This window comes from Rousettus aegyptiacus, unplaced genomic scaffold (genome assembly GCF_014176215.1).
Source record: "Rousettus aegyptiacus isolate mRouAeg1 unplaced genomic scaffold, mRouAeg1.p scaffold_m13_p_11, whole genome shotgun sequence".
Lineage (NCBI taxonomy): Eukaryota > Metazoa > Chordata > Mammalia > Chiroptera > Pteropodidae > Rousettus > Rousettus aegyptiacus.
Genome location: NW_023416286.1, coordinates 46,152,814 through 46,178,065, shown reverse-complemented (window position 1 = coordinate 46,178,065; position 25,252 = coordinate 46,152,814). Strand labels below are relative to the sequence as shown.

The window sequence follows — 25,252 nt, the reverse complement described above, 5'->3', positions numbered from 1 at the left end:
GTATCTTATTAGAACTTTATTATCCTGCAGAAAGTATCCACTGCACTTTGAGCAGCCTGCATTTTAATATATCCTCAGGCAACAGTAAGATGTAGGTCAAAAATACATGGGACAGAAGACACTTTAATTGGAAACGTTCTTCTGCTTAATGTAAGAAGACAAGACACAGTCCCTGTGTGGATTTCTAACCTGTAAGCATGACCTAGCCTGTGTCCCAGTCAGGTGTCCTTTCCCCATGCTCAACACCACTGGCTGCTACAAGGTCCTCAGGGCCCAGGGATCTTGACCAGAACCAACTGTGGACCATAATGGCACTGGGTAAGCTCACTCTGGGTCTTTTAGATTTAGGGACTGTACCTCTTGGCCTCCCCCAGGTATGTTCCACCTTCACCAGGTTTTGGGGAGCATGACTTGTGTGGCTGTAAGGGAACTAGAATGTAATACAACCCATGCTGACCAGTTGTAAACAAGGGTTATTTAAGTAGTTTCACCAAGTATCACACTACCAGTGGTATTATCTTCCCACAAGCTGGTGTGAATCTCTGAGTAGCCGTATAAATAAACAATAGGAGAGTGATGATAGCAGTTAACCTCTCTTGAACTCCTATAATTTGGCAAGCACAAGGGTAAGTACCTGGCATATCTAGGTGCCTCCTCCCCACTATTCCTATTTTGCAGAGGAGGAAATAGAGGCTCAGAGAGATTAAGTAATTTGCCCAAGTCACACAGCTAGTAAGTGACAGGGCTAAGATTGAAACTGAAGCCAATCTATCAACTCAAAAATGCATTCTTTTTTACCCAGCAATAAAGCCCAGAAAGAGAATGGAAACACCAAACCCTGGAGCGCTGTGTACTTCTGGCGTATGGAGGGATGCTTAGACTTTAGAGTCTCTGGTATCTGCTGTTAGCTCTGTTACCTTAGAAATTGGTGCAGACAATGCATGCTTCCTCCCCATCTTGCCTTCTTCATTTATAAGATGGGCAGCTTCAAAAAACAATGTTCATCATTTTTTAAAACAAACTTATTGCAGCCACTGCCTACCGCCACCACTTCCATTGCTCCCTGGGAAGGCTGCTTGTTCCTGAGCAAGTTGGAAGCGCTTTGCCTCATCTAATTCTTTTCCCCCTGAAGTCTCTAAATGCTTTAATGATGGGAAAGATAATAACCCCTGACTAAAGATATTTGTTCAATCCAAATTTTGTTTTGCTTGCAGAGAACAGCAAATCTGTTCATTGGAAACTAGGAGCTGATAAAGAAGTTTGGGTCTGGGTGATGGGCGAACACCATCTAGATAAACCCTATGACGTGCTCTGCAATGAGATTGTCGCTGAGAGAGCCCAGCTAAAAGCAGAGCAGGAAGCAGAAGAGCTCAGGTATGAGATCTGCAAACCAAAGAGAGGTGATGCAAAGGTACCTCTTGCTCACAGTTTCTGACGGAAGAGTAGTATGAGATTTTAGAGTCTCAAAAAGTCACTTAGATTTCTTCAGAAAGTTTCTTGGCGATTCTCTTGGCAATTCTCTTTCCTCCCCTACAATGCTTTCAAATCAGCTGTTTTATTTCTCCACTTTCACTCCCGTTTTGATCTGGATGTGGTTTCCCAAGTGATCACTGGCTCACTAGAATCATGCTAGAGCAATCGATGCAGGCTGACACAGCTGAGCATCAAAAATATAAGCGAGAAATGCAGTGATACTCGAGTTTCAGGCCTCCAAAGAAGATTGCTTAGATGTGGGCAGCTGAGTAAGCAGGCCCTGTAGGTGCTTCCACCATGCTAGGCACTGGGAATTAAAAGATGAACAAGGAGATTCCAATCTAGGAGTAGAAACAGGCAGACACACAGCTACCTGCAGCCATTACAGGCTGTGATACGTGCTATAATTAAGTTGTAAACGGAGAACTCACTGAGCTTATCATTCTGATGCACAAAAGAGGTAGAATTCAAATTGGACCTTGAAAGATAAGGAATATTGTCTAGCTGCAGAATGTCAGGAAGGAGACTGCTGGCAGAGGGCATAATCAAGACCCCTAGACTTGAATCTGTGTGGTTCCTTGGGTTATGATGATGAGTGAGCGTTTGGGATATACACGGGGAAGTAGTGGGAGATGGGGGCCATACTCTAAAGTGTCTTAAAGGCCAGATTTAGGAGTTCGGACTTCATTCTGTGGACAGCGAAGAGGTTTTGAATAAGTAAGTGATGTAATCGCTGAAGATATAGAAAGGTGACTTGGTAGCAGTGAGGCAGATAATGGAGCCTCTTAGCTGAATCCCCCAGGTGACTCCTGTGAAGCCTGCTCTCCCTGGAGTATAGATTTATCTAATTGAGGTGGTAAAATAGAAACATACACATGGACCTTAGTTCAGTTCCCAAGGGCTGGCAATGTTGCCCACCAACTCCTATAACTTTAAAACTATAAATGGGCATTCGGTGATCATTATTGGCTGCTGGTCCTAGGAAGGCAGTATGCTCTAGCAGTTTAGCTTCTGAACCAGGAGTTGGGCAGACTTGGATTCAAGTCCTGGCTGTGCCACTATGTGGCCTTTGATTATACATTTATTACATAATACATAATTATTAAATTTTATATATAGTTATATGTATAATTATATATAGTTATACATATAACTATATATAAAACTTAATAATTATTTTGAGCTTGTGATAAAGTAAGGATAATAATGTCTTTATTATAGGATTGTTATGCATATTATATTAATGTCTTTGGAATACCTAGCAAAGGGCATGCCATATCATAAATGGTATCTATTACTGTTCTTCACATAATTTGAATGTAGATATCTGCTTTGGAAAAGCTGTCCATGTCGAATAATGTTTTTATAATTTCATATTTGTTTCTCTTCAGCAAAACTCAGTCCAAAGAATTCACCAATAGCCTGGCCACTAAATCACACCACTATGATCCGCAAGCGCCAGATACCTGGGAGTCTCAAAACACCTGTAAGAAAGCAGCAGAAGGGGAGGAATCTGGGCCTGGCCCTAGACCAGCACCACCCTTTAAAGAAGAGAAGATTTCAGTGAGTCTTTCCTATCTGTAAATGTGCAGAATTTCATCACTGGGGGAGAGAAAAGATATTAGGGACACTGAGGCGAATGTAACCGAGTATCAGGATTTAAACCTGGCTTTTCTGGAAAAATTCCTCTCAAATTAAAGGCCCTGCTGTTCATTTCTTTTGGAGGGGGATTTGGCTCACCTACTACTTTCCTCCAAAAAAAAAGGGTTTTAAAAATCCTTTTTCATGAGACTGAAGGTGCTAAGAAAGAACTTCAGTAATAAGATTTTGCATTTGAAGATCCTTTCAAGGTTCATTTCCCCCTGTTACATGGCTTTTATAACATGGGTCCCCAACTTTTCTGTGAAGGGCGAGATAGTAAACACTTGAGGCTTTGTGGACCCTGTGGGCTCTTGTCACCACCGTGCACAAATGAATGGGTGTGGATGTGTTCTAATAAAATTTATTTACCAGATTTGGCCCACAGGCTGTAGTTTGCTGACGCCTGGCCAGTAACTCTGGCCCATTTGTGATCTAGACTGTATTCTGTTGAGTCTTCCCCTTTTTGTTGAGTACAAATATCAGTGCCTCTACGGCTTCATAGATTCCTGTGATTGTGGCAACAGGTAGTTCCTCAACACAACAGAATTTTATCCTCAGAACTGATAGGAATTCTCTTATGTTCCAGATGGTTTAAAAAGCTCAAACATAAATTGCTCCTTAGATTATAGTTTGGAAGAACAATAATACTATATTATGAAGTACCTTCTTCTGCCAGGAATTTCATTACACTGAGGATTAACAAGAGATTTGCAGTTATTTGGCTTCCGGTCAGGTCCCCAGCTCTCCGACACTGGTTGCATGTCCTCTTGACCTCTTTGAGGCTGTCAAATGGGAATACAGTTCTCTGTTCCGCCTATTTCATGGGCTTAGTACATGGCAAAGCACACTGCTGAGTGTCTCATTTAATCTTCATGACAATATTATAACCTAGGGATTGTTTGTCCATTTTACAGGTGAGGAAACTGAGACTTGGTATGGTTACTCCATCTGTCTAAGGTCTTATTTATAGTTGATAAAAGGGCTAAAGAAGTACAAACTAGTAGTTGAGAGATGGTCATGGGATTAGGAAGCACGGCATAGGGAATGCTGTTAGTGTTAATATGTTGGCTAGATGGAGGGCCAGGGGAGGGAGTAAGCAATTGGGGGGATCGTTTTATGAACTATATAAATGTCTAACCAATGTACTGTACACTTGAAACTAAGTTAAATAAATAAATTTAAAAAAAGAAAAAGACTGAACCAGGATTCAAACCTACAGGAATCCTTCCCAGGTCACTCCTTGACTATTGTACTCGATTGCCTTATTAATATGAGGAATGTGAAGAAACTTTATAAAGGGCTATAAATATGAGGCTCAAAATATTTAGGGGTACAAAATTCTAAAATTTGGTTTACGTCCCAGGGTCAGCCTGGGTACTTTCTTCACATCTGCAGTAAAGCACCAGGCTTTCCCAGACCCGCTTTGCACTCAGCATGTTTAATACCGTACTCTCCCCAAAGAGCTAGCCCTCTTTCGACACCCCCAAAGTGAAGAACAACAACAGCAACAACAAAACGCCTCCTTTAAGGCATTAAGTATGCATGCTTATCTTTGCGTTTGAATTACAATATTTCCCTAGGAAAAAAAATTCACAAGTAAGATGAAAGATCACAATAGAAATGAAAATACATATTGTGGTTATTCTTTTCCTATATCAGAAAGTTATAGAGAAAGTGACACTCTTCCATTCCTTAGATGGTTCCTAAACTGTCATATGGAAAGAGATTGGAGCAGGGGGTAAGGAAACATGTAGGTACAGGAATATGGAAAAAAGAGGTGGAAGTTTTTTCATTCCTGCTTTTTCAGCTTTCCCTGAGTCAGAGAGAGTGTGTGTGTGTGCGTGTGCGTGTGCGTGTGCGTGTGCGTGTGCGTGTGTGTGTGTGTGTGTGTGTGTGTGTGGTATACTTGAGCAATACCAGGGAGTGCAGGATGGCTTTGCAGAGGACGTGGAGGTGGAGATGACCACAGAGGATACCTGGGGCTGGAGGTTCCGGCAAACAGACAGCGGGCAAAGTCTATATAGCTGGGGGGGAACAGGGGCTTTGGAGAAATCAAAGAAGCCTGTTTGACTGGAGTGTAGAAGGGAAGGAGGAGAGCTTATGATTGAGAGAGGGGTGGTCAAGGCCAGACAGGACAGGGTCTTGGAAAAGACTTGAGTTTTGACACTTTTTTCAAGAATAATTAGAAATTGTCATTGATTTTTCAGCAGTGAGTTGACTTGATCAAATTTACACTTTGATCATTTGTGGATTAGAGTGGGAGCAAGGTTTTAGCATAATCCAAGATTCCAGACTTGGATGCCTGAGTGAATGGGGGTATCATCGGCATAAACAGGAATGTCTGGAGGAGGAGTTTGTTTTAAAGGAGAAGATGAGTGTAGTTTAGAGACATCAAGGATTTCCCATGCTACTCAAGGTTGTAGTGCTAGATAGAAATTGATTTTAAATGTAATAATAAAATACTTACAAATTGACTTAGAGTTCACAAAGCTTTTTCTCATAAAGCCATTTCATTTCACAATACTCCCGTAAAGTAGACCATGCAAGTATTATTTCTTTTGGACAGATGAAGAAACTAATGTTCAGATAGATTAAATGATTTGCCCCCAAATCATAGAAAGTCCTCATTTTTGTATATCTCCTTTAATTCCCACTGTCATCAGACCCTTGCTATATTTAAATCAGAATTCATCATCTTCCCTAGATCTGCTCCTTTAGACAAAAGCTCTGGTGAGAAACCAAAACTAGAGCTTTGGGAGTCATCCAATATACGTTTCCAAAATGCAATTCAGGTTTGCATAGTAAAGATTCCCATGTTCCAGCCATAATTTATTTAACTATGGAATCTAGAAGGATATTGTCATTTCTTTAAAATTTCGTTGTCTGCACAAGGCTTAAAATTTATCATAAAAAGAAAAATTATCAAGCAGTTTTTATTGATGTTAGTGACCATGATGCTTATCTGAATAACCATGGAAGGATCTAAAGAATAATCAATCTTCCAGAATTATAAACAGTGTTCAAGGAAAATCAGCTATAGATTTACTAAAGAAAAAAGGTCTTGTTATACTTGTAATAAATTTCCACATGATAAATCATGGCCAGAAAATGTGCCCCAGTTAAATTCAACCCAAATATTAATCAGCACTGTAGAAGCGCTTGTGTGGGAGCCAGTTACTTAGAGGAAGTAGTGTTACTGGTTAATAGTAACCCTTTATATTTTTACTGAAGCATAAGAGAAGACCAGACTTCTCCTGGTTCATAGCAGTAGATCGTAATCAGTTACTATAAATACTGAGCCCCATGTTAGTTCAAGTCAGGTTTTCCTCTTAATAGAAGTATATATTTTCAGAGCTTTTTGGATTTCAGAATTGTTAATAAGGGATTGTGGACCTGTAGTAGATTTTTGATCTATGGTAATATAATGAGAGCAAGTATGGTAAAATGTAGTCAGAAGAACTAGGTTTTCATTCTGACTCTGTCTCTGTTGGATTTCGTTCTCCTTTTCTATAAAACGAGAAACTTTTAAACAGAGCATAAGTACGATTACTTCTCACGTCTACATCTAGGGCAGACATCGCTAATCAATTGCAGCACTTCTCCCTGCTGAGCAGGGCTTGCCCTCACATACTTGTCCACAGACTGCCCCAGGCAGCCATACTCGGTCATAGAAGTTGTTGTAGAGATAGAATCTGTTTGTTGAGGTGAATTCTCATAAATTTCCTTCTAGCTCTAAGCATTCGTGATCTTAAACAACACTCATGCCTGCATGACCTGAAGTAAAATATTTTCTCACATCACTACAGCTGTTAAGGAGGGCTTCCGTACAGTTTCAATGGATAAGCCGCACCATAAAGTCTGGACTTTTAGTGTTCAAGCAGGAATTAGACAAGTATGAAGTCCAAGCCCAGTAGTACAGAGCCAAGGTTAACCCAATTTCATTTCTGGAAATATGACACAAATTATGTCTTCTCAGTCAATTGGCAATCCTATCCCGAGCTTTTTACCACAGCCCTACTCCACCCCTAGACTCAAAACTGTATCTCTTGGCCCACCTGGGACATAGCTAATCTCACATATTAAAAATTAGAGAGCTGTGCCCTTCCCTCCATGGAAGCAGAACACTAAAAAGCCCGATCTACAAGTTTGCACTGGGTTATTTTATACCAGAGTAACTATGATTTATTTTATATCTTCATTAGCAGATGGTTTCATCCAAGGAGATCTCTTCGAGAACAATGAAAGATTTGCCCCAGTTCTAAAGGTTAAGAATTTCTGCTTCACTCTTAGAGCCACAAGAAGCAAAGCTGGGGGTTTTGAGAAGAGTCATTTGACCCCTGCTTCAGAGTTTAGAAAATATGGGGTCCAGTCTCAGAGCTTTTTTTACGCATTCACGATAATCTTTACAAAATATTTTAAAGAATATATTTGTTTATTTAAAGTTTCATTTTTAACAAAAAGATGGCTAAAAGGAAGAATGCCCGATTAGCTGTGAGATGCCTTGAAATCAGACTGCTGACACAGTAGATGGCCTCTAGTCTAGGAATGGAGATTTCCGTGGTTAGAGCCAGCTCTGTGACTTGGGGCCATATCCTGGAAGGAATTTATTTCTTCTGTAAAATGGGGATTGAATTAGCAATATTGTTTCTTTACAAAGGAAGCTGAGATCATTTATAAATTATCTCATTCGAAGATGCTTGCCCAATATCATCTAATAAAAGCAACAAGATTTCCCCTCCCCCCCAAATCCCTTATAAGATGCTATTCTTATCATGAGCCTAGCCTTGGTCCTTTTTATTTTTCAGATGAATAGTTGGAAGCAAAGGGAGGCCGGGTGGTTTGTGAAAGCTGAAGAGGCTGAAATAATGCCTAGATTAGAGCTGAATGTGTGGTTTTTCATTCTAAAAAGCTATTGTTCCTTACAAAATACTTGCCCTGTCCTTATTTCTGGCAGTGGCAATAGCGCTTGGGAGATTAAAAAATGATGTTTTGCTTAATATTTAGTAAGAGCATTGTGGTTCTTAGTGGATCACAACAAACACAGTGTTACTTGGTGTCTGTTGCTGAATAGGAGGTGATGGTATATATCAGGAGTTAGCTGTCACTCAGCCAGGTTCTTAAGACATGCAGGTTGGGAAGCAGATGTCATTCCCAGGCACCAACAAGTCCGATGGGAAGTTAATAGGTGCCAAGAAAATGGCAGGTGATGCACTGTGTGAGCAGACTCATACCCCACTCCCTGGGGAGTTGGGGTAAGAACTTGGAGTACTCCTGGCTGATTGGAGACCCTCAGGGAGCCCCAGGGTCGACAGCTCTCTGAATGCAGCCAGTGTCTTTCCCCTTCTCCTGTAAGTGAATTTGGGAGAGAACAGAGCAGTTCTGAGTGAGGTTGGTAGAATAGCAGAGAATGCTAATGCAAAGATAAAACCCTTTGTGTTTCTCTGTTAAAAGTAATTTGTAGGCTGGGAACTCATTAATCAGCGGACCCACTGTCCTTGCCCCAAAGGGGACCTTGAATAAAACTATCTACTCACTTTTAGATTTTATCCCTAGAGAATTACTATTTTTAAAGAAACGGCCTTCAGAGTAGACCACATTACAAAACAGGAGATTAAAAAAAATTATAACACAAACAACTAGGATTCAAAACATTCCAAAAATAAAAATAAAAAGACCTTGAAGCTAAGAGACTAAAAAGCCTAGAGCAAGATTCTTCCTCTTCATGTTAGTTAGGACCTCTTGCTTCCCATCCCTACACACACACATAAACACACAAACACACACACCACACACAACATATACACTTCTCACACTGCCTCAGGGCTCTGATACTAGCTCATAAATCTGTCATTTCACTATAACAACTATTAACAAAAACTCACCACTAAAATGTCCATTTTGATTGTAAACTGGATGTTAAAACCACAGTGGTTTTCAGTTCTATTTTTAAGTGTCATTCTAACTCATAGCATTATGTTCCCAGTAGTAGATAGCAGTGAAAGAGCAACCTGAAAAATGATTTTCAGACATAATAAGAGACTTCCTTCTTCCATACATCCCTTCCAAACCAAAGTTAAGTTTACTGTCTACTCAAAAACCAACAGTTCTCTAAAACCGGATTTTGGTTGTTTGCCTTTATAAAGGAGAGATTCAGAAACAAGACATTAAGATCAGACCACTTCTTTAAAAGAATAGAAAGTAATATGCTGAATTGTTTTTTTTAGACCCTAATTCATCTTCAGGTGCTCCTGCATAGCAGCCAAAGTTTGGGGTTTAATGTGGCTTGGGCTTTCTTTAAAGGGTGACAAGTAGTATTTGAGCAAATCTCCTTAGGTGATTTAATCAGAAGTGAGTATTAAGCTTGGTGAATAGGCAGGGTAGAGAAACCTGCACCCTGCCCCAGAGTAGAGGCCCTGTGCCTGATTGATAGAAGCAACTTGGGTTAGCCTGGCTCTGGTCTGAAGACAGCCATATTGCCAATCTCAGAAAGGGAGTCGGGTTCACACTTATAAGAAGGAATCCCACTGTAAACAGACAGGAAATGTGTCTCTGAAATGCAAGCTAGAATGTGGAGGATTGAATTGGATACGAAGGAAAAAGGGATAATTCCAAACCAGTAACTGTTTCCCTTGTGTATATTCCCTTCTAGTATACATGCAGGAAGCATTTCAATATTATTTTTGTGGGAGATGAAGTATTGGGCATACCAGGTAAAAACAGATGAATTAATTGTTCTAATTTTATTAATTCAAGGGTAGAGCCATAATCAGAGAGTTACACAATTACCCAAGCAGTTCCGTGTGACTGTAATAGAATTTCATGATAGTTTGTAGAATAAAATTTTATATAAGATAGATTTAAAAACCCTGGGCCTTAAAAAGCCATTTAAGCTGTTGTGTTTTTAAAAACAGTATGTTACATAAAAAGCTTAATATACGATAAATTAGAAATGAGTAAAACATTACTAGTCTTTGAGAGTTATACATTATGAAGTTGGTAACAACTTTATTTTGTATGATTGCAAGTGATATTTGCAATAATTCACTTATCTGACTTACTAGAAGTGGTATACTGGGAAGAAAAAGATGGAATCCTGAGTTACGAAATGCAAGGTCCCGTTGACCACTTAGAGTCAGTCATTTAACTCTCTGGGGCTCAGTTTCATTATCTAAAAAATGGAGGTTATAAGAGCTACATATCACTGGGTTGGATGTCAGAATCAAATGAAAAAAATCAACATAAAATTGTTTTGTAAAGTATTATATATGATGTAAATATTATTTTCTATCATTATTTATAGTTAAGTTCCTATTTTCCATTGTGTCAAGACTTCCTAAATCAATCGTGTTTTTAAGACTCCTTGTCTATTCTCTTAACACTCCTTTATTACTTCATACTTATACTTTATATTTAATAATTACTTTGTTTCCCTTGTTTGTCTTCTTTTTCTTTTTTCATGGCTCATATGTCAGGTATCTCCCTGGTAAGAATGTAAGAGTAGCATTTGTAACTCTTTCATATCTGAAATGCTTTGCCTCAACAACCTGTTTACCAGTTCTGCATTATTGCATTTTCTGGGGATGTTACTGCCCAGTTCTGCTGTTTGCACGTAGCTTTAAGGGGCTGGAGGGGGAAGGTGTGATGAAAGATGTTTATCCAGCATGGCAGTTCTATGCTTTAATAGTCTCAGAATAAACTCAGACACTAAAGACAATATATTATTTAAAGGTATGCCATAAAATTACGCATCATTTTAGAGTCTGGTATACATTTAAGTCCAGCTATCCGGTAGTCTCCGTGCATAGATTTTGCTACAAACCATATTAGAGAAACAGGGAAAAGATGCCCTGGGGTATCTGTTGTCCTAATTCATGTATCAGTAAAATCATTCCACAGGGACTCTGTACTATATTTTCAGCAGTAAAATTGATTGTCCCGTTTTTCATCTTATTAGTCTAGTTGGCCTTAGGAAAATATCTCCACTCTCTCTATATTATTATTCTCTGTAACTTTATCAAAACACAGTTTCATTATTCTGGCTAACCCATTATTTTATAAAGAAAACGCTAAATACCTATATGTTCAAAAGTTGAATATTACAGTCATCATTCAGAGATTTCCCTTTTATTTACAATGATTGGGGACAAAAATGGTTTGAGTATTCCAGTGACCCGGTTAGCAAAATGTATGAGTTACAGGCCATCGATTTTCAGAGAATTTGAATTCAGTCGATCTTGATTAATTTTAAGATAAAAGAACATCTCTTAATGAAAGAGAAAGTGTTTCATGAATTTATAGTGTGTTCATTCATTCACCAAATATTTATTGAGGCTTTGCTAAATGCCAGTCCCTGTGAGTTTGCTGAGGCTCAGCTATCAGTGAGTTAAGCAGACACAGTCTTTGCCCTCAGGAGGTTAGTACTCTGACCATCAGTCCATTAAGGAACACTATGTATTTAAGAGATTTAAAAGAACAGGATTAGTAAATACTTAACCTAGTAGTTTGTTTTCCAAAGTGAACTCTTGATTTTAGCATATTAATTCATCATTTTCATATGCACCATAAAAATTGAGCGCTAAAGATGTTCTGTGTTTTGAATTTTTGTGGCTTACTTAGAATTAAAGGTGCTTGGCATTTGTTTGTTTGCATAGCTCTACTCTCAAACAGAGTGAATATTAACTTAGAAGCCAGAATAAACTATTTTTCAAACCAGTTTTAAAAGTGTAATTAGAATAGTCTCTGGGGGAAATATAATTTGTAACCATATAATATCAATATTGCTAGTAGCACCTTTTGATAACCCAATTGCTTATATGGATTTGAATTGTCATACTTCTAAGTTTAATGGTAATGAAAATACATATACACATACACATTCACATGCACATGCACATGCACATGCACATACACATACACATACACATACTTATACATATACACTATCTTTCAGTCACCGCGGATGGGGTCCACGCCCAGATTTAGCTGAGTCTGCGCTGATTAGAGAGGACCACATTCTGTCTTGCTGTCCACAGGAAGTCCTCTAGCTTCTGGTGTCATTGACTTTCAAGTTTTCTCTTTATTTTTTGGAGTTTTTCATTAATATTATGTGGTAGTTTTTATTTAATATTTTTATTAAATTGATTGGGGTAACATTGGTTAATAACATAAATTTCAGGTGTACAACTTTGTAATACCCTATCTGTATACTCTATTGTGTGATCACCACCCCCAAGCTTAGTCTCCTTCCCTCACCATGTATTTAATCCTCTCTACCCATTTCCTTCTCCCCTCACCCCTCCTCCTTCTGTAACCACCATTCTGTTTGTATCTATGAATTTGTTTGTTTGTTTGTTTGTTGCTTTTTGTTTTATATTCCACATATGAATAAAATTATACAGTTCTCGTCCTTGTCCCTCTGACTTATTTCCCTTAGCGTAATACTCAAGAGCCATCCATGTTCTCACAGATGGAATATTTCATCTTTTTTTATGGCTGACTTGTATTCTGTTGTATATATGTACCACATCTTCTTTATCTAATCATCTATCAAAGGACACTTAGGTTGTTTACATTTTTAATTATTACAAATAATGCCTATATTAATTACAACATTGTTCGCAGTTTTTATTTTTAAGTAAAACAAATCTGAAGCAGATAAGATTGCTTTAATTCTACTCATAGAGTTTCAGCAGCTGCTGAAGTCCCTGATATGTAGCAGATGGGAGGTGGCTGTAGTGGTTTGCATGCGTGAGAGCAGACATATGTTCACTTTGGGGGACCCTACAGAATGAGCAAGCTATAGACATGGAGAAGACATGCGTTTCAGTCTCTGCTTCCGTATTAACTGGTCACCTTACCTCTTTGATAAGGGGACAGTACCTGCTTTGACACCCTTATGGGGTTGATATGAAGATCAAATGGCGTATTGAACTTGAAAGTGCTTCGTAAGCAAAAGTAATGTAGGTAGATGGGTAGTTTTCTTCCCTTTCTTGTGTTACCAATAGGAATGATTAAAGATCACTGGAACACAGCATCATATGGATGCTTCAGAGAGGGCATGGTACCCTCGCCAAGAAGCCTCTTCATCCTTATTCTGGGAGCACTCAGAGAGACAATGGTATTGAGGTTGTCTCCCTCTCATATTGATGTCATAAATAATTGCTTTTGTTTGTGTCATAACTAACTACTTTTGAGGCACTAATCTGGCTGTTTTTTTAATAAAGGAAATCTTTTTTGGATCACACGATTCTCATCTATTACATTATACTCTATGTATTTTGTGGATTTGTGGAACATGTAAGTGTACTTGAATGAAACACTCTACATAAGTCTTGATAAAGTTCTTCATATGAGTTTAATGCTTTGGAATAATGGCAATTCTTGGTTCATTTTGAAAATTAGTATTTTTATAAATGAGATTCCTAGTATGTGTCAGTAGTTGTAGAGCTTACAATATGTTTTAAACATGTAGAAGTATTGCTTATGCTAAAAAGTCTTCTACTTAAGAACCAGCTTTGAGCTTTAGTACCTGAAAACAAAACCTAAAACTTCAAAGAAAGGATGTCACCTCTGACCGGTACCAGTAGATGGTGCTGACAATCACTGTGGACCTTCAGTCTCTGGCATCATGTCCTTTTCATTGTCTGGTTCATGTGTCTGTGCTTAAGTTATTGAGTTATTTTAAGAATATTAATAACCCACCATATCTGACAGGTGCAAAAGCAGTAGGTATATTGAAAGTGCTAGTAAGAGAAGGAATCTGATGATGATATAAAAAAAAAATTAAGATATTAAAAGCAAGTGGTGAGATGATATGTTGTATGTATGTATAGATGAATAGTCCAGCTGAAGGAATAATTCTAAGAATAACTCACACAATATGTTTAAAGGTTTACACTTATGCGGATGACAGTAATAGGCAAGTGATGGTGGGGGAGAAATGTTTGATGAAGTAGACAACACTTTGGAATATATGTGTTAGAGAAGCAGCGTCAAATGCCTATTAGCCTGATGCTAATTCAGGAAACAACTAACAGTTTGTTCAAACGCATGAAGGCTGAGCGTGGTGGAGGTGCTACTGACAAATCCTTGGTCCAAAACTCTGCTAGTTGCACAGGTCCAGGTCCTTCTGAAACCAATAGAGAGGCCGGGAGTGCAGCTAGCATGGTTGGAGCATTACCTACAGTACCTGAAGAGGTTACCTGCCTCCTAATTTTCAACATAGAAGAAACTGATCCTTTTTTGCAAAATGATGCCTTACAGATCTTATGTTATTGAGGAAAGGGAGAGTGTGCCCTGTGTTTAAATCTTACATCCCTTGTAGTGGAAATGTATTCGGAGACTGCAAGCCTGATCCTTTCAAAGTCATCTTGGACTTTTGAACAGACAGACTTACACGAAACCTGTTGAAACAGTTTCTGCCTGTTTATAAATAGAGGAACTGGTTGCTGTACTGTTCTGTTTTAGGTGCAGAGTAGCTACATATCCTTTAATAATATTAAAATAAGAAAAAATAAGACAGAATATGGCAAGTAGCAATCGTGAAACCTATAGGACTCATTACTCTGCCAAAAAATAAGCATAAGGAATATTTGACTTGCAATTCATTTTCCTGTCATTACAATGTTGGCATAGTGAGACAAGCATAAACTCTGGCACAAGCCAGCTGTGTGATTTCAGTAAGCTGCACAGCTCCTCTGAGATTCACTTTCTTCATTCGAAAGTTGGACATTATGCTACGTATCCATCAGATGTTGTGAGGAATAAAAACAATACTAAGTCACTAACACAGTGCCTAGTCACAGCAGTCATTAGTTGGCATTAGCATTAATAGCATGATTAGTGAAAAATCTTAGCGGAGAGCTTGGCGTGCGCCACCAGCAATTGTTGGGCCAGTTTTGTCAGCTAAGATAGATTAAACTTCTGCAACAAATGGACCAAAAGGCAATAGTTAAAACACAATAGAAGTTCATCTTCTCTCTTGTAACATCCAGGATGGGTGTTCTGGTTCTGAACAACTCAGGTCCACACAGTCATTTAGGGGCTCAGGTTTTTGGTGGCTCTGCTGTCTCTAGTAGTAGCATGACTGCTGTCATGATTCCAGCCCAGAGGAAGGGGAAGCGGCCTGGAGGTGTGCATGAGGGAGATTTTAAGGGCCCGGATAGAAGTAGCAAGTATCTGTTATCACCTGCATTGTATTGGAGGTAATGTATTCATATGAGCACACCTAACGGCTAAGGCAGCTGGGGAATGCAGCACATTCGACTATTGCGAAAAAGGCAAAATTGAAGCAGCCGTGCTGGTTTGTTACATAGCATAGTGATGACTGTATAGTACCCTCTGTGTTCCACGCTGAATCTTGATACCAGCTTTCTGCTGAAAATTCGTAGGTAATTTCTGATCTCTGCCAGAATTCAGGAATGAGTCCGCAGGCACAAGGCACAAAGTCACGGCAGTGTGGGTTGTGGGTGGCTACATCAGGCTATACAAGGCATGTGGCTGTCTGTCCTGGGACTTGGCCCAGACTCTGCACTCAAGCCAGGGTCAGAGTGATGGAGCCTATGTAACTGACCTGGTTTTAAGAGACACCTGCTATGCTATGTCAGCTCAGTCACAATGCCAGAGGGGGTTGCATGTGGCAGGCAGGAATGACACCAGGGAATCCAGGCAGTGGATCTGGGAACCTCACTGGCAGGAATTGCCTCTTGGGAAATCCATCTAGAGTAGCAGAAACCTGGATAGTGGACTGGGTAACAGAGTCAAGGGAAGGAGAGAGGAGGAATGTGATCAGACAGGGAAAGTAGGCAGGGCATCCAGGCACCAAACTGGTATTCTGGGCATGCCTCCAGTTCTGGATGCTGAGCAAGGTGTATGCAGTTCAATGGCAGAGACTAAGCACTTCTCTGGTCTGACGTAAAACGCAGGGGGTTGGTAGAGCAGGTATGGAGAAAGGAAGGAGAGAATTTAGATTAAGGAGTAATGTTGACATCTGGAAGTCATCCCAGGGGCCCAGGGCCCACTGAGAGCAAGACAGACAAACTCACTTGTCATGAGCAAACCACCAGCTCCTGGCTCTCGGGCAGTAATTCACTTCTAAGCCCCACTGAGTGGGGAGGATGAGGCTCCACCTCTCTGCTTGCCTCAGTCAGAACTGGCTCAGGGACTTGGGTGCTAGTAGTAAACTTTAGTGGTTCCAGTTGTGAGCCAGGGGACAGCACTGGAGAACGTTAAAGCAAGGGAAGCATTAACAAATTGTTTTCTGAAATTGCAGTGCAGCTCCAATGGTATAAAAATGTGTGTGTTTTTTTAAATTTTTAGTTACCCTCCAGTTCCTCGAGAAATATTCAACAAATGTTGGCAGATTCTATCAATCGTATGAAGGCATATGGATTTCACCAGGTAAAAGATTTATATTCTGTCTTCAGGGGGCTAAATGCATAGCCATTCCCACTAATGTTTCACAAACTGGTGTATTAGTCTCATGCAGAAATGAAATTAAGCAGCAGAATGTGAAATCTGTCTTTAAAGGTTTTGAACACAGCTATTCATCTTTGCCTATTTATCTAAAATTGAAAGTCTTGAGTATCATGGAAAGAACAGATGCCAAGACGTATCGGCTAGACTCACTAAAGATCTAAAACAGAGACAATATCCTGGGCTGCTGCGAATACTGAGGGAAGGCTGATTTCAGAGAGTGATAAATGAAACACTACACTTGGCAGAAACAGTGATTTCAGACTAAGTCCCGTATGTGTTCATCGTTTATGTGAACCTATCCCTTACAATGAGCAGCCTCTTGTATCCTCCACGCCCACTGTGCCAGGGCTCCTTCGGGCACTCAGATCTCCTTCATATTCATCCAGATGTGGGATTCGTCGTACAGGCTGAACCCTCTTCCTCCGTTGTGCTAGACTGTTATCGCATCATGCATTGCTCAAAATCAATGAGGCAGAGGCTACGCTTGGAAACTGTAGTAGGATTTGACTTGCAGAGAGCTGAAAAAGTAGGGTCGGACACAAGGCTGTAAAGAGAAGATTCCGAGTAACCATAGGCCTCATGTGGGGGCTGTAGTGGAGGGGGGCCCCAAGGCCTGTGTTCCTGGCCTTAGACAGGAACAGTGGACAGTAAGATCAATTCCCTGACTTTTCTGTAGAGACACGCATGAATGGGATAGCTCGCATGTCTGAGACTTCTAGAAAATGTGATAAAGTTTTGGATCTGTAGCCCTGGTGTGTGTACTGCTGATGTAGCACATATGTACCTCTTTCTAAAACAGCAGCAATAGAGTATCTAAAGGAAATTTTCAGTAACGCTGCTCAGAGTACATTGTATCATTTTAAATGAAGACAGGTGAGAAAGAGGAAGGATCTGTGTGTCTGTTCAACCAACGTGTATTGTATTGTGTTTCTCGTATGTGCTAGGCACTTTTACAGGCATTGGAGACACAATGAACAAAACAGATAAAAGTCTTGCCCTCAGGAAGCTTATATTCTAGTTTATCTAGATGATAAACAGTTCTTTGAAGTCAGGTGGTCATCATTCCTATGGAAGAAAATAATTTAGGATAAGGGAGCCAAGGAATGCTGGGAGGGTGGGAACTAGTTTCTTAGAGAGGTGGTCAGAGAAGGCTGCTCTCAGAAGGTGATATTGGAGTAGAGACCTGAAGGAATGAAGGAGGGAGCTATGTGGATGGCTGGGGGGAAGTATTGTCCTGGTGAGAGAGAACAGCAGGTAGGAAGGCACAGAGGCAATAGCTCAATTTGCATGGCCAAGGGAAGGCAGAGAGGTCAGTAAACGAGAGGGCAGATAAGGGCTGAGAATCGTGTAGACCCTTATAAGGAATTTGATATTTCAAGTCATGAGGAAAGATGAGGTCATCTAGAGTGTAAATTTCGATGGAAAAGAGAAGTGGTCTGAGGCCTGAGGCACATCACTGTTTAGACCGGGTCTAAGGTTTCTTGTCTCTCAAAAGGTGGGGTGGTGGACTAGACGTGTGGTTCCGATCCACACTTTTGAATGTGAGACAGCCAGACTTTCACAGTTTTAACGTTTCATGAGAATGCCCAGGGCCAGGTGCCATTCCATTCCTTCTCTAACTTAAGAAATTATATCAGAATTCAAGAGAATGAATGTGCAGATCGCTTACCAAGCTTCTCTATAGAACAAAGATAATGGAAGAGAGTCTTCCTACTTTGGGTCAATGGATACAGTCTAATGAGGCACAGGTGGTGAGTACTTCCATCAACAGGCCAGGTGAGGGGCTTTCTGCAGGAAACCTTGTGATAGATCACACTGCCCCTCGCCAGCTCCACACCTCAGCCCCAGGGCATCTGCTCTAGTGTCCGGCCTCAGCCCTGCTGCCTCTTCATTCCCCAGGCTTCACTTTGACTTCCGCATGCCTGGCTCACAGTTCCCATCGTGGACCTACCTGCTCATAGCAAAACATTCCTAATGAGGAAATGGTTTTTTTGTTTTTTGTTTTTTGTTTTACATAGAGAAAGTAAAGATCAACAAGGAATATGGTTTAGCAAATATAGCACTCTCAGACATTTGAGTGTCATCTGCATCATTTTTTACTTAATAATTTTCCTTAGGTGGACTCACTTAGTAAACTTCTCGCTTTTTTGTAAGCAACAAAACCCATAATATCATAGTTGAATGTTATAACTATATTGTTTTCTAATCAGTTTAAATCATTTTAAAGTATGAATGTGGAAGATGAACCAAGCTCCACTTTTAAGATTTTTAAATTATGTTTACGCGTAGATTTTGCTGGCAGCACTTCGTATGTATTTCAGACTTGTAGACAGCTTCGGTAAGGGGATGACAAATTTTAGCAGTCATTTCAAACACCAAGAAGCTATTTTTTGGTTTTTATAATGTCGATAAACCAAGGGGGCTTAGCTCTAGGCAGGAAAAGAGTATAAGAAAGAAATGAAAATAATAAATACACAGAAGTTTACGTACACCTGAAGTGAAGTACAGTTTATGAATTATCACCTTCTACATTAACTATGATTTATGACTGCCTACGGTGATTAAAAACAAATTCACATCAAGGTTTATATTCTAATTGTAGTGAAATAATTTAACAGCAAGAAAGTCTTTATTTTTCTAGGAAAACACGAAAGAAAACAAAACTGTCATTTTTGTGATGGAGAATGAAGCAAAGTCAGTCTTTCCTGACCCTCTCAGTGTGTTTCATTTTGTAGTTAACCAAGGCTCTAATTTAATTCACTAAGTTGCAATTTCAGTTGTCTTTTGAGCACTCAGAAGGCTGTACCCAAATAAACAAAGTACTTTTTGAGTCTAAGTGATTTGATGTGTTAGTTCTTAATGCTACAGAACTGTACAGTTACAAATTGATAAGATGGTAAATTTTATGTTGTGTTTATTTTACTACAGAAAAAACCATTGAATTCTTTTTTAAAGGAAGATTCATTTTTTAACAAATATTTTCCCTTCTCAAAGAGGATGTGTTTAAAAAATATTTTTCTGTTTTATTTTTTTAAGACAAAAAGAAATTCCTTTTTGAGCCACCTAAAATCATGTATAAGTACCACATTTTCAGACACAGCTGAGATTGTGTTAGAAACATACCATTATTCTGTGGAACCTGTCAGGTACTGTAGTGTTTACACTGGTGTCATGAAACAGTGTTTACACCTTACTTCAGGGGACCCAATTTAAAGCATGTTTATTGAATTTTTACTATCTGTTATACAGTGTGCTAGGCACTGTTAAAAAGTTATTTAACCCTTATTATAACTCTACAAAATAGTCTTAATTATCTAATTTTACGTATGGGGAACCAGCCTGAGAGGGGTTTAGTAACCAGCCATGGTGTTGTACACCAGATTGAGGCAGCCGGCTTCGGGTATGGCTGACATCATGCTTTTCCCACGACACCAAAGTCCTTCCTCAGGGGGCCAGAGGAAGTTAGATGGAAATCAGGTGTGCCTAGAGCCCTCCTCATCCAAGAAGACTGCCAGAGTTGCTCACTAGTGTTTGTTTCTTATTTATTTTAAACAGAAGAAGGAATCCACAAAGAAAACACAAGATGAAGAAATAAAACAAATAGATGAAGAGAGAACCAAGCAGATTTATAAGAACTGGAAAGAAGATTCGGAGTGGCAGGCATCTTGTAAGTACCCAGAAGCCTTTCAAAGTCAATTGTAAGGAAATGATAATCTAGAAAACACTTAAAGTGATCGTTGAGAGATGTTTTAACACTAAACTATTACCTAAAGGCTTATGAACCATTTGTTGAATAGCAGAAAGATTCTCAATTCATCTTTGTACCATCAAAATTATGTTATATTAATATGATAGAATGATATATAGCTATGAAAAAAAACATGTTTCCGAAGAATTTTTTGACCTTGGGATGTTATACCTTTTTAGCAAGGAGAAGTAAAAACATAAAATAGTATGAAAATTATCCCTATTTTTAAATATCTAAGTATATGAAGGAAAAGAACTGGAAGGCAATTAACATGTTAACATTAGTTTTCTTGGAGAGGTGGGATTCAAGTCACTTATTTGAATTCTTGTTACTATTCTCTAATTTTCTAAAAATTCTGTAGTGAACATATCTTAGCTTTGTAATCAGAAGAACACAGGAATAACAGGCTGAATATATTAGCCTCCTTTCCACGCCTCTGACCCAACCCCGATTCTTTTTTGAGTTAGCACTACCAGAGGTAAACCTCTCAGAAAGAAGCCAGTGCAGGTGACTGTGGAGTAGAGCGCAGCTGAAGATGTGAAGATGCTAAGTTAACTCAGGTTTGAGAAAGCACTAGGGTTTCCGTCTGACTCAAACAAAGAAGCCTGAACTGCCAGATCAGCTCCTGAGGCAACTTGAGGAAGAGGAGTAGCAATTTTTGCGGGATGTTGAGAATCCGAAATTAATCTTTGGTTCCAGTTCAATGAGCACCATTAAAATGACAGTCCTGTGAAACAGAAATATTTGCAAGATCTAGTCACTTCTCTGCAATGAAGTCCTAGCGTAATGGAACATCTTTGTCATCTCTTTGAAGTCAAACGTAGTAAGATTTGAGCAATGCCGGATGTGTATATACACTCAATGAAAATTATTCTTACATCTTGCATTAGAGCCCTTTAATGCCGCGTCATTAAAACAAAAGTAAAACAAAAACAATTAACCCTCCATTTTATAAGACACTATTAAAAGGCAGCCTTGGGGTACTTTTTTATGTACCAACATGTCCAATGATTGTCTGTAGTAAGAATCACTTTACTTCTTGGTCTGATAGGCCAATTTCCAATGGGTTCAGCTCACAGTGGGCTCTGAGTGTGACCAGCAGTGAGCCTCACTGCTTGTTCACCCTATGCACAGCCTGAGCCTCTGAGAAGTTCCCGACAGCTTGACCTTTGCTAGTGATTCAGGGCACGTGACATCCTAAACTAGAGTGGCATGAAGGATATGACATCACCTCTGCCAAGTGGAATCCTCACTCAGGATGTGACTTGTCACTTAGTCTTACTGACTACAAGAAATCCTCAAACAAAAGGATCTGTGTTTCTATCTTGTCCCTTCCTCCTCTCTCCCTCACGGAAAGTCCCCAAACTCCCGTATAAAGAGGAATTCTGCAGTGAACTCTGGGCAGTTGTGAATGTGCGAGCCCTATCTGAATAATAGGCCTTGATAGTGATCGCTCATTATTATCATCCGATGACAGCATCTGTTCACCAGCTGCAGTGCTGATTCTTCTGACCACCTCTGTGGGCTAATGAGGGCCTTTCTCAAACCCTTTTGTTTTTCTAGTGCGAAAATCCAAAGCAGCTGATGAGAGGAGACGCTCCTTGGCTAAACAAGCCCGGGAAGACTACAAGAGGTTATCCCAGAAAGGAAGGAGTGGTGAGGGACTGCAAAGTCCCCCAAGCGTTCCACAGAAACCCAAAAGACCCCCTCTTCCACCCAAGCCTATGTTCCTAAACCCAGCAGGATGTCCTCAAAAGCCTGTTAGGTAAGAAGTCACGCAGATAGCTTTAAGAATGAGGATTGAAATGAGCTGAATGAGGACAAATCGCATCATGGGCCACAGGAAGTGGAGGACCATTTGGTTGGCTGTGTAACTAATTTCAGCCTCACCTTTAAGCCTGTCTGACATTTACCCCCTTCTTATCTATAAAATATCCACAGTTGTTATAATTAATATACCCAATCACTTAGTGATGATGAGCATTGAGTTTGCCAACTTCCCATGCCACTCGCGCACCCCCACCTGGTGGCAGCAGGTGAGCCAAGGAAGGGACAAGAGGACACAACTGAGGTTCTGTCAATTCCCAGTATCGTTCTTAGTAGTGAAAGAGTATCGAAGTAAGAACCTAAGGGCTTGCCGACTTTCACGTCATCAGTAGAGCTACATTTTCATTGCTCAGGATTAAAGTTTGATGCTAATTCCAACTTGGGGATACATAGCCATGCTCACATGTTGAGAATTTGGAAATATTTTTTTTTTGAATGAATTCTTTATTTGGTGTTGATGGTATCTTTATCTCCTAGGTTGGCAGAGGGCGGGGGGGGGGGGCGGTGCGGGGATTAGGCAAAATAATATTTTTGGAAAATATCTGAAGAAAAGTACAATAATATCACAACAGAAACCCCCCTCATCCCTTATGTTAACTGATTATAAAATTCTTTCCTCTTGGTTATTGATATATGATATTTAATATTCTAATATATGGAGAGGTGACACTTAAAATAACCAGGAGAAATCAAATAAAAACTAAAAATACTTCTCTGTTATAAGAATGGGGAAATAAACAACAAACAAAAATTTCCCTTTGCTTGCAGTCAGTAGTTATCTTCAGGGTTTTTTTTCCTAATGGGATTATGACCTCAGAGGAAACACCAAGGTGGACCTTTTCCTCTACTATAATTATTTCTATTTACTCAGCGGAAAGGTTCCATTTTGAGACTTGGGGACCAACGCTAAATGACCATGTTCTACAGTGACAGTTTGGGGAATGATTTTTTTCTTTTATGGACAGCAAAACAAGAAAGGAAACGGATCTCCTTGCAGTTTTGTGACCAGGTCACAAAGGTGTGAGCTTTTGCACAGGGACCCTCTGTGTGTGTGTGTGTGTGTGTGTGTGTGTGTGTGTGTGTGTGTGTTGATCATGGACCCCGGCAGAGTGGTTTGGTTTGTGTACCTGCTGCTGTTCTCCAGGCTCTTCCATGGTAGGAGCATGACTTGTGCCCTCACCCGTAATATTTTTAGAGCACAGTGTGTGTGACTGACAACAGTGAAGGTGGCCTTTAATAAGGGTAATTCTTGTTTCAAGATGTGCTCAGTTAGCTCATTTTTTCTATTTTAAGACACTTGCATGAAGTGCTTCTTGTGAGGCAGACACATGGGATGATTTTAGGGCTGGCACTTTAAACAGTGATGACCAAGGTCAGCTAAGAGCCAGCCCAGGGAAACACAGAACCTGGCTGTCCTTGTAGTGTTTGCTTGATCTCCAAAGACTTCCTAAGGCAAAAAAAAACCTAATTCAAAAACAAGTAAGAGAACTTATCATGTAATCTCATGTGTGTGCAGTGTCTCCTCCCCAGGAAAGACAAATATTATAGGCTATTTTCTCCAAAATGCTATGTATGTATGTATGTATGTATGTATATGCATATGTACATGTATTTCAGTCCATCTGATATATGTCACATGTAATTCATGGTAGCATGTTGCCATTTTACATGACAAGACATTCTAGTAGCTCATCCAAACTCACTGTTACTGTTTTTACATCGAATTCTGCTCAAAATTAGTGGGCTATTGAGCAGCACTTGGAAATATTCTTATCACATTGAAATGGTACTTTTTGTAATGGCAATTGACTAATATCTCAGAACTTAAGTTCTGCTAACTAAATCGATTTCCATACTCTTCTGCTGACTATACACACACACACACACACACACACACACACATATATGTACATATATATAATTTTTTTTTACCAATCTTAAAACACTCTTCTTTCTTTAACTTTATATTTATGAGATTTAACAGAACTAAACCTCTTCAAAGTGTGGGAGAGGAGAAACAAAGTCAGGGAAATTAGCGAAGAAAGAAGAAAAAATCAAATAATGAAAATTTTAGGAAAGAAGTTTATTTTATTGTATTTGATTTATTGTGTTTGCAAGTACATCCTCTCTAATAAGCATTTTTAATGCTTATTTTCTCAAATTTTAATTAGGAGTTAATGGAGCTTCTAATTTATACGAGAAATAAATTAAAATCTGTGTGTAACACAGCAGCAGCTCATACCCAAGATGAGCCCTATGAGACCAGAAGGACAAGTGACATACTTATGTTCCTTCCTATTTTTCTGCTCTTGAGCTCTATAATGGCAGTGGGTAGGGGGCCCAACCTCCCATTAGTTCAACCCATGTAATTAGATGATCTTCAAATATCTATAATCATCATCATTCTCTCTTTCTCTCTTTCCCCACCATATATATATGTATATGTATGTGTATGTGTACATGTATGTGTATGCGTATGTGTATGTGTATATGTATTTTTTGAAGACATTGCTTTCAGAGTAATTAAATCTAACTTGAAAACTGGCTTTATAAATAACAGAAATCAAGGAGTGACAAGGACAGCATCCAGCTCTGCTCAGGAGGACATCGTCCGATGGTTTAAAGAGGAGCAGCTCCCTCTGCGAGCAGGCTATGAGAAGACCTCCGACACCATCGCTCCCTGGTTCCACGGTGAGTGCAGAGGTTCCCTCAATGGAACCTCCTCTGGCAGTGGGTAAAACTGCCAATTCACCAGGAAGGCAAAGGAACAAAGGCATCCTTTGATTTGGGCTGCCCAACAGCAGTCTTTGACATGATTTTCACAAAGCTGTTTTTCAAAAGTTTCTCAGTGAGCTGCATTCTCGTGACCTATTTAGCAAGCAGTCAGCAGTGATGGTCACTGTGTCCACATACTGCACACATGAATAAAACTCTGCTGGGTGAATAGGGAGAGCAGTACCTCCTATTTACCTACATTAGGACATTTGATTGTGACCTCCATCAAATGGCACCACCTTTGGTCCAAGGTCCATCGAGGGAGAGTCAGATGTGGCCTTTGGGTGTAGTGGGCAAGGCATCAGTCAAACA

The 25,252-nt window shown here is 39.7% G+C and overlaps 1 protein-coding gene across 5 annotated transcripts in view; it reads left to right on the top strand.

Annotated features, from left to right (window-relative positions):
* Window positions 1-25,252, top strand: part of SH2D4A (SH2 domain containing 4A) — a 51,002-nt gene that overhangs the window by 12,186 nt on the left and 13,564 nt on the right. For 4 of the 5 annotated variants that reach the window (XM_016136082.2, XM_016136086.2, XM_016136085.2 and 1 more), the window contains exons 3-8: window positions 1,215-1,374; window positions 2,865-3,036; window positions 16,432-16,512; window positions 20,146-20,257; window positions 21,902-22,103; window positions 24,726-24,856. In XM_016136082.2, coding sequence (XP_015991568.2) covers window positions 1,215-1,374; window positions 2,865-3,036; window positions 16,432-16,512; window positions 20,146-20,257; window positions 21,902-22,103; window positions 24,726-24,856 — 858 coding nt within the window. The remainder of the gene's footprint in view (window positions 1-1,214; window positions 1,375-2,864; window positions 3,037-16,431; window positions 16,513-20,145; window positions 20,258-21,901; window positions 22,104-24,725; window positions 24,857-25,252) is intronic. The other variant, XM_016136087.2, reaches the window with a different exon arrangement.